Source organism: Crassostrea angulata, chromosome 10 (genome assembly GCF_025612915.1).
Source record: "Crassostrea angulata isolate pt1a10 chromosome 10, ASM2561291v2, whole genome shotgun sequence".
Taxonomy (NCBI): domain Eukaryota; kingdom Metazoa; phylum Mollusca; class Bivalvia; order Ostreida; family Ostreidae; genus Magallana; species Magallana angulata.
This window is the reverse complement of record NC_069120.1, coordinates 46781025-46791917: the sequence shown is the minus strand read 5'-3', so window position 1 is coordinate 46791917 and position 10893 is coordinate 46781025. Positions and strand designations below refer to the sequence as shown.

Below are 10893 nucleotides of genomic sequence, written 5' to 3'. Positions count from 1 at the left end.
CGACGAGTTCTCGTGTCGTGATTAAACATAAAATGCGTCTAAGATTAGTTGACTTATTGCATGGAGCCTGGGAAACGAAGATCGAAATTTTAATTTAACATCACCAGTACTTGTACTGGTAAATGACCATGTGTACGGGCTATGCTGGTCTCAAATAGTAACAGAAAGCCCCAGAGGATTGCTAACCAAAAATGACACAGTCATTTTTTTTAAATGAATAAGGTGTTAAATAAACTGAAATCGTTCTGGGTATATTCATTATGTGCTAAATAATTTTCGTGATGAATATTTGCAAAGACTAAAAGTTGCTGTTCTGGTGTTTCTGAGATTACACATTTTTAATGTACACAAGCCCTGTCTACTCCCTCTTTGTGTTTGAATTTTTAAAAATTCACATTGGAGCATTTGCTTTCATAGAAAAATGAACGTATCTGCTTTTTGTTAGACAAATAAAGCAAGGAAGCAATGCATTTCAACAAAGAACAAGAACAAAGAACCAAAATACATAAAAGCAATATGAGCTGCAATTTTCATGTTGAAATTTTTTTTAAAGAAAATGTTATTTTCTACTAAAATGACAAAAATATCATGGTTTTTAAATTTCTGTTAGCTCTGTTTTAAGGGAAAAGCCATTAAGAAGCCTTAATTGGAGCAAAATTGAATTATTGTCGTCCTGTATAAAAATTGATCTGCTATATAATATTCCTTATAACTGAAATATTTCTCCTGACATAAATTAATGATTTGTTCTAATCTTTTTTTTTATCCTAAAAGTTTAAGTTACAGGCAGACTTATTATACTAGAAGGTTTTTGCAGCAAAATAAAATTCTAAAAAAAATACAGCTCATATTGCTTTAATTTTCCTTCCGAATGCGAGTGCGATTTATTTCGATAGCGCCACACCGGATAAAAAGTGTTACTTTGGTGTCACATATATTATCGTTTAAACGACATTAATAATCAAGTTTGCCTGAAAGCTTCATCTCTTCATGCACACGTTTTCCACATCTATTTCGAATTTCAACTATCGAAGAAAAATACATGGTAATGTCGCAAAAATTCACTTTTGATATTTCGGACAAGCGATACTCTTCAGTAATTCAAAAAACATATTGAACTTGTATCAGATATCTATACACTACAACACCACGTGTTTTGTTCATACAAGTGTCCTTAATTTCTGATAGAATTTATTTTGATAAATAAAATACACAACCTGGCTATTTTAAAATAGTCATGTTGTATATTTTATGTGTTCAAAATTATATCAGAAAGGACACAAGCAGAGATTTACGAGGATTATACCAGTACGATAAAAACTGCACATAAAAAAATAACATGGAGTTGAATAGAAGTTTTGATTGTGTGTTTTATAGGAACAACACATTCAAAATGTTCAATATTTGATAGGAATGTAAAATTTGTAGACATGAACTTTTCCCTTCATTTCATAAAATCTTATTTAAGCAAGAAGTCCTCTCCGATTTCTTTCTGCAAAAAGTATGCATGGAAAAGCAAGTTTTATCCAACTTTTTTCAAAGTCCTCACTCCTACTCCCCATCCCCCCCCCCCCCTGCATTTTCTGAAAACCATCAGTACACCGCCTGTCTTTTTCAAAAAGAGCCTTAATGAATTAAAAAAAAAACAACAACACAACTTTATATTGACGGCTTGATTTTTTCAAACGAAGACATTTTTAAAATATTGTGCGAGTTTACATTACTTGTACATTAATGTAATGAATTTGCAAAATATAAGAAATATTGGCATAATCAGATCAAGTACAACAAAAAACAGACAAAAAATTAACAATATTTCACCCTTTGTTAAATACCAACATGAAAAAAATAATTTAATGGTATGAAACATTCTGCGCAGTTTTTACGTCTTCATACATAGTCCTTTATCATGTACAATCCTTTCCCATCTGGCCGTGTAGGAGAGAGCTATGCGGACTCCGGACCGTGGGTTGAGACAATGACAATAGTCCTAATAAATATCAGTATTGTACACAAGCGATGTAATATAGTAATATATCCAACTAATTACTGTAACAGAAAATCAGCACACAACGACATTCCAGTTGTGTAAATAGCGCGCGGGCAACAGCGCCAGGCAAAGCTAATCCTAAAAACAAACAGCTTACTCTGCGCATTGCTCGGAGTACACACACATAAGAGAAGGCAAATTCAACGATGATTTGCGCTGTTCATAAACTTCCCGGAGTATTTTTTATTCTGGTGACTAAAAATATTGTGGCATCATCCACCCCAATGTCTGTGTCGGGGGAACATATACTCTTCTATGAACATTTCACTGAAGACACATTTCACTAAAGACGCGAGAAGCTCCGATCGATGAATTTAACCACATTCTGAACAGTTGAAAAGCATTGTTAATATTTTTATCCTACGGAATTGTTCTCTAGGGTAAACTATAATTATACATATAAAATTATAAATAGAAAATCACACAAAACTTTATCATGCAAAACATGGTTTAACCAGAGTAACTACCTTTATTAGCACTCATCATTATAAATAAATCTGAAGACACTTTTTTTTAACAAATTATAGAAAACATAATTATAAATACATAGAAAGTAAGCATACAAATACATTTATACATAGAAAAACAATATGAAAACACAACTGAAAACATTATGCAAATCTCTCTCCTTCCCCTCTCTCTATCTCTCTCTCTCTTGCAGGATACACGGAAAATTGAAATGTCAATACATGTATATCTGCACATATTTATACATGCTCTGAAGGTTTGAAAATTAACTAGTTCACATGTATACATTAAAAAGAACATCATTAATATGAATTACTTTGTATTTAGAAGAAAATCCTTGTGGTAAGGTCAATTAAAGTGTTTGTCAGGAGGAGTTATCCTGTTAACAATTCCTCGTCACTGTCATCAAAATCATCAGCATCCACCTCACCATCAATGGCAGACCTCCTCTTCTTGATCACAGAAATGATGAACCCAATCAGGATAAACTACAAACGACACATATGTTCTTTGATATATGTTGTACATGTCAACCAATAACAGACGCTGCGTTTCACAAAAGAACTTACGACTAACTGCCAAATTAATGAATGCTAATTATTTACGAACTAATTAATTTTTTATTTTGTTTATTATTCCTGTAAAATCGTATCTAAAAAAGATAAAAATAGTTGATAATGATACATGTTCTTTTTGTAATAATGAAGTTGAAACTATTGAACATGTTTTCACATCCTGTTCCTTTGCTTTCGATTTATGGAGTAGTTTAAGTATGCATATACATGTATACATGTATCATGCTGTTTAAAAAAGAATCTGCTTTAATGAGTATTACATATTATTCGGAGAGACTCCTCCTTCTAATTCTAACTTAGTCATCAACTTTTTGATCCTGTATACAAAACAATATATTTTTCAATGTCTGTACAACCAAAAAATTCCAATATTTGCAGGTCTACTATGTCACTTAAACCTTAGATATGAAATTGAAAAATGCTATCAGAAACTCTTCTTATGATAAACATAATGATTGATGGTTTGAATGGAAAAATCTTTTTCTAAATATTTAACTTCAAGAGCTTTATTCATTTCAGTTTATGCAAAATTGTATCAACTTGAATAGTTTTCTAGATTTATAAGATCATGACTTGTATGTATGTGTGTATGAATGTGTTATATGTATTATAAAATGAAAAACTGTAAATAAAAAAAAATGTAAAATATAATTATGAAAATCAAAATAGTTGAAAATAAATGTTTGATATACGGTAAATGTTGATCATTAAAAGACCAATCCATGAGACTAAAAATAATTACGACTTTGTTGTAAGTTATTTTGTAAAACACAGACCAAGCCCATAGGCCACATCACTATTTTGTAAAACACAGTCCTGGCCCATAGGCCACACCACTAACCAGCATAATTTTCAGGTGAATTTTGCGTTACTTTCTACATTTTCTTGTATAAAACTCTGAAAAGGAGGGGTATTACTTGAAAAAAAAAAATCGCACATTCTAATTCTAATATCTGGAGTCTTGAAAATTTTAGAATATCACAAATCTTGAGAAAAGATTTCTTTTCACAATACATTCCTTTATTTGCTAATTTGAACTTCTGAGGGGGGGGGGGGCTGGCTTGCTAGACTTGGGGTAATCATTTCCACAAATCTGTAAAAGAGGTCATCAGTTTGATTTTTGCATGCTTCAAAGTTATGATATACATGTATTTGATTGCCCAGATACTACAAATATGTGCACCTGAACATAATATCTTCAATGAGATCATCATATTTTTGTTATAAGAGAACTTGAGTCCTATGAGGATATAAAAACAAAGATTTGATAAATGCAAAATCAAGCAGAAAGATATTCGTTCAATGTTACACAGTACATCATCCTTTCAAAAGAATTCAAAGTTAAATAGCACTCCTAGCCTTGGAAAGAAGACAATGCTAAATCCCTCTAAGAGAAGGCAACTCTTACCCCCAGGAACACCCAAGTCCCCCAGTAATATGCTGCTCCAAAGAACCACATCCTGTAGAAGAAACTGGTCAACAGCAGGGTCATTCTGGTGACGGTGCAGTCATCTGGACAAAATAAAACAGATTTGTGAAGCTTGGAAATAGTTATGAAATGCATGGTATGCAAATAAACACAGATGATAGAAGAGCTGCACTAAGTATACAAAATCATTCTATGAAAATAGAAGCAACTGTCTGCATGTGTGAATCCAACATACAGGAGCATCTTGTTCTTTGAATTATCAATGATAACACCTAGTATGAGGAAATGCATGTTTCTCTAACACACATGCTTGTGGTAACCAGTTTTCTTTGTTGTTGTAAAGACATACCTGCTGTTGCTTCGGCAGTACATGATACAATTTCAACATGAGAGGAATTCCCTTTACTTATCTGTAAGAATTAAAATGAAATTTACCTTAAGCTTAGCAATAATACAACAAGTTCATATACATATACATTGTACAGTACCAGGTATATAGAAAAATATTCACTTCCATTTTATTTTTGCAACTTTCAATCTTGTTGTCCATGGATGATTTTAAGACTTGGCCGATTCAAACAAATTTCTAAATCACTGTGTTAATTAGAAAAAAATTCTATTTCTAACTATATATAGGGTGAATTCAAGAGGGCGAAACTGTTTGCAAATGTAGAAGGGTGAAAAATACATGGGGCAAATAACCCTGTGTATATTATATCTACACAAACATGTACATGTATAATTACCTGAGCTCAGTATATCATAAATATAATTTCTAAAACCCTGGCTGTCACATATATATTCCTATAATCAAACACTGAATACAAGCTCGGTGTACATGAAGCTGATTCACTGAATCACTGTACATACCACATATCTCTGGCTGCCAAACGAGGAGTATTGAGGGGTCAGCTCATAGATGATGATGTTGATGGCTAGCGTCAAAAACATCATGATCATGCACATCATCAGGATGCCCTGGGGGCGTGTCCTTCGTGGGCGGATCTTGTACATCTATCAAAAAAGATTGTCACAGCATTATACATGTTGTAGTGTTAATGATATGATGTACCTGCTAGGTTGGGCTAGTGGGGTTAACCCTTTAGCTTGATCGACGGAGTGCTAGATATAGATGCCAGAGAGCTCAAATTCAACTTTAGCAAAGACAATATCTGTTTTTGATACAAAGTACAAATTTAAAATTTCAATGAATAAAAGAATCTTAAAGCTCCAGATAAATTTTCAAAATAGTAATGTTAAAACCCTATCAACTTTTCAAAATAGTAATGTTAAAACCCTATCAACTTTTCAAAATAGTAATGTTAAAACCCAATCAACTTTTTGTAATAATATTCACAATATTGTTGATCTTTTACATGATAATATGTTTTAGAAATTTTTATAAGGGTTTTACAAGAAAAAGCTACCCTGAGCCAGAGGAACCAGATGCCGATGTTCCTGACACCGGACATAGAGCAAAAAACCAGGTACAGGACCAAGGCAGCAAACATGATGTAGTCCAGAGGAAACACCTGAATATCAAAAGTTATACATCTACACGTAACTACAGGTAAAAGTGGATGGATGCATCCACAGATAGGAGCTTGATATACAGTAACCAACTTCTATGCATGACACATTTACCGGTATATCAAAATTTATCAGTCTTGAGCTGATTTGCACAAAACTATGTGGATAATCTTAAACAAATATGAGAGACATATTACTTAAGAACAAGATTGTGGCAGGAAGTATTGCTAACAACTAAGTTCTCATAAACCTCACAAAGTTTTCTTTCAAAACATTTAAGTTAGATTACAGTGTTTAAAAAAATAAAACCTAGGAAAAAATCTTCATTTGAAGTGCAAGTTCATTTACATGTACTAGGATGTGTGTAGCTTGTTATACTGTTGTATTACCATAGTGCATGTACCGATACTCAAATATTTTTTACAGCTTGTGTGAAAAGTCAAAATTCAAATACATGTAATTTGCAACGTACTAGTAATTGTTACTAACACCAATGCTACAACAAATTAAATAATTTGAAAACTGAATAAATAGAGTGTGGTCACTGTTACCTTCTGACAGAAGACTAGAACTATATCCACAGGGTTTGGGAGGTTTCTCTGGGGTAAGGCATACCCAGACTTGTAGCCCAAGCTATGTATGGCTTTGTCAATGCTAGAAGAAAAGGGACAAATTTTAAATGAAATTGTCTATACTTAATAAATATCTGCTAATATCGTGTCCCAAGTCTTAAAAGTTCTTTAGCATGTGTCAAAATCTTAATACGATATACATGTGTATTTCCATTACTTTTGCTTTTTCAAACATCCTTAATACACCAATGAAATTTTTTTTAAAAGATGGTGTTACTATTGAGTTTATGTAACATGTATGTATGTTTTACATAATAGAAAGCTGTACAAATAGTTCTAACATTTAAGATAAAACACCTGCTGGTCTGTATTTGACCTACTTTGTGAGTAACAGTGACACAAACACCAGCAGAGTCACAAGAAAGAACAGCACTCCGAACACGACCTCGAACGGCCGCAGGACCAGCAGACATTTCTGTAGGACGCTTCTCTCTTTGACCTCCAGGTGTCTCTCCTCGCGCTGTAGCAGCCTCTCTTCCTCGTCCATGCTTTCCACCTGGTCACGGTTCCGGGACGACAGGCCGCGTCTGGTGTACTGTAACAAATCAAAGAATCATGAGCCATGATGAAAGATTAAAAAAGAAAAGATGGAAAATTGATTGAAAAGATTGGTAGTGGTAATTATATTAACTAAGTCAATGAACTATATTAACATTATTTACTTTAAGCTGGAATTACATGTAATAGAAATGTTAATTTATTACAAGAAGTGTACTTCATGTTGTTCAAAATTACATTTGATAAAAGATAAATGAATTGTTATTCATGTACATGTAATGTAACTACTGGTGATTTTTTAAAAGATGTTCTACTCTTGTTAGGAACATGCATTACTTATTTTTGCAATGGCACCAAATGTACATGTAAAGTATTCCCTATACAAACCTTCTCCCGGATTGCCCTTGACCTTTCGCTTATCCTTGATCTTCGGTTTTGGACATCACTTCGTTCTGCTTTAGCACTTTTTGTTCCCTTGATCAATGACATTGGCATGGCTGACATTCCATAGGCCTGTAACAAAATGAGGCATATACCAAAGGTAGAATGTTTACAGATTCTAAAGCACTGTGGGAAATGGTAAAACAATCATTATCTAATCAATAATTGCACATTTTAAACTCAATACATGCATATGTAAATACAGTACTACTTGATGATACAAACTACACCAACAAACCACTTACCAACATGTTGTATTTGTATAACGTACAGTATTTTTGTATATGTATCAGAATCAACTAAACTACGGTAATGATGAATAATATACATGTATGTACCGGTACATGTATATTACTGGTACTACTAATTGAGCAAACTTTAAAATTGCACAGGTTAGTTTTTTCTTTGGATTTACTTCCACTGATCGATTATCTGATTGGTAAATTGTGTAACAGTATGATTGCTAAATGTACACAAGATATTGACATACCCACAATACATGTACAGTAGCGATCAGACCCAACCTAACACCACAGTAAACCCCAACTAAACCCCGGGTTTACTTTCTGAGTTTACTTTGGGTTTACTTTTTGAAAATTTGGGTCCACTCGGAGTTTACTTTGGGTTTACTCTGGGTTTAGTTTGGGTTTATTCGAAAATTGTTTTTGGGCTTAATTGTACGCACTGAGGTGTGAAGCCGACCTGTATTTAGTCTTGCCATCTAACTGTCTGTAATCCTTGCCCATTATATATTCCGAATACACATGTAGCGTCTGCTTTTAGGGTTATAATTCTGATGGGGTTTACTCTCTGTGTCCACTCTGGGTTTTCTCTGGGTTTACTCTTGGTCCACTCTAGTAAACCAGGAGTGAACCAAGAAAGTAAACCCAGGGTTTAGTTGGGGTTTACTTTCTGTTAGGTTGGGTCTGATCGGTACTGTATTCATTATGGGTTTATATTCTCAAAAAAATCTTTGATCAGAAAGATTGTGAATTTATTACCACCTTGATTTGGTGTGATGGCTGACTCTCTTTAGGTCATACTACAGTACATGTAATATTTACTTACTGAGTACATGATGAGGGCCAACATTCCCAAAAGACTTAGTACACTCATAACAAAAGACAGGGCATCCTCCAATCCTAAACACGAGAATTAATTGTCAAATTAACATATTCATGTGATATTACATGATGAATTTTCATCAAAATCTACAAAAAATTTAGTTAAGAGATAAATTGTGCGTCATATTTGGCACTTAACTAGTGTTTCAGTGCAAACTTTTTTAAATTAAGGAACAATAGAAAAAAGCAGTATGAAATACAAGTTTTATTGTATACTAACTGGTATCATTTCCAAACTCTTTGAAGAGGTCTGCAATCCTCTTCCACTGGTTGGTATTATTTCCACTGGGTGTTGAACTTCCATGATTTACCCCAACAAAGGCACTTAATGATACAATATACATAACCCTCTACAATATCTGGCACATTGATGCATATAGGTTTAGCAATTATCATCAATAATACTTTTTTGTATATTTATGCATACATGTATATAGTCAAAAATCAGTCTGTACTTACCCAACTAACAGGAGAGTTACAATGATGAACAAAGACACAATGGTAAACTTCAGGGCAGAACAAATTCTCTGCAAAAGATACATTTGTAAAAAAGATTGTCAGAACAGTCTTCTTAAAGAAGATAATTATTTTGAAAGTTTTCTTCAATTAGAATAAGTCGGATGAGAATCAAAGATAATATGTATATACATTTATAACTAAACTTTATGGTAAATAAGTTATATGCTTCTGTTTTCCTTCTTTATCACTAGTAAAGATTTATAGTGTAAGTCTTAATTTCTGATATATATATACATGTAATATATGTAGAAAAAAACACTAAGCAGCAATGATGGTACTGTTTGATGTTAGAATAATCAAATGATCTATTTGAAATCATGTTTAATTACACTTGCAAAACTCAATCTTAGTAATAAAGAATTACCTGCTACAGAGCAGCTACAGAGTACTTTACAACTGACACTATGCTTAGCCTAGCTGATTTTCATGTATTTCAGTACACTTACACTTTACTGTGAGTCAAGCACTCCCAGAAAACTTATCTCCTATTGCATAATAAAGAGAATTTTGTAAACACATCTATCATGTTGACTCACAGATTTTACAGTAGATTCTTCATCTCTTTCTTCATAGAAAAAGTACATGAATGGTAACAAGAGAAAGAGGCAGAAAACTATCAGACCATACAGCGCTGCAAAATAACAAAAGAAATGCTCTTGTTAATCTGTGATTTGCTATATCATGTTTGACATGTTTGAATTCACTTTCCATAAAAAGGAATTTGCCTTACAGCTACCAAAATCAATAAGAAATGGCCTACATACAATAATAAGCATCTGACACAGAGGTCTCCATTGACTGCCTAGTTGCATTACTCACAGCCCAGTCCTAAAAAATGAAACAAATACGGTAAATACGGTAGAGAATTGGCTCGTATATACACATACATATATTCTGATGAAATCAGTTATGTAATGGTAAAAATGAGTGAGTTTTTCTACTTTACACCTTAAGCTAAAAAAAATCTTTATTTCTTAAATGATAACCTTGAAAGTGCCATCTGTGTTTTTCATAAATGAGACCAGGAAGACGTCGACGGGGATGAGAGCTGTGGTCAGCAACGTCACACTGAGGGCTACCACTGATGACAGTGTCGTAGATAATGTGCCATCCCTCTTACTGATAAAGTACTTCACATACGCACCCGAAAATAACAAGATCAGCTGAAAAAAATTTCATTTTTTTCTTATCACCGTAAGATTCACAAAGTAGAATAATTGTAGTACGTATTATCCTACATTGCTTAATCTTTATGAATATATTCTTAAACATGTGTTGTGTGCCATTTATTAATGGGACATTTTGAAACCTAAACATTAATATTTTGCAACGGTAATTGCATTTCAACAGTAACAATGTTTATACTTCACTGTTCTTGGATCATAATAATCATGTGACGCCTGATATTTAAAATAAATATTAACTTACAACCAAGGTAACAACAAAAGGGATCCACCCTGCCGCGAGTGCTGCACTTGGAATTGACATTCTGTATTCAATGTTAAATCAATCAGACATTTTTGTTATAGTATATACGTAGCAATTATGATTATCGTTTACTTTCCGTTATCCCACTTGTTTTGGTTTCACTTAACCTTGACCTTATGGACTGGAACGTCGATCTCGA

At 33.2% G+C, this 10893-nt stretch overlaps 1 protein-coding gene across 1 annotated transcript; it reads right to left on the bottom strand.

Moving 5' to 3' along the window:
* Nucleotides 1–2505: 2505 nt before the first annotated feature.
* Nucleotides 2506–10879, bottom strand: LOC128165472 (probable lysosomal cobalamin transporter). Its single transcript, XM_052830070.1, has 15 exons — nt 10695–10879; nt 10253–10429; nt 10031–10094; nt 9803–9897; nt 9207–9274; nt 8968–9071; nt 8692–8765; nt 7570–7695; nt 7005–7219; nt 6604–6706; nt 5950–6054; nt 5393–5536; nt 4872–4932; nt 4502–4605; nt 2506–3006 (listed from the first exon to the last, which is right to left on the bottom strand). The coding sequence occupies exons 1-15, from the start codon at nt 10752–10754 to the stop codon at nt 2893–2895; spliced, it is 1614 nt and encodes a 537-aa protein (XP_052686030.1). The 5' UTR covers nt 10755–10879; the 3' UTR covers nt 2506–2892.
* Nucleotides 10880–10893: the final 14 nt, after the last annotated feature.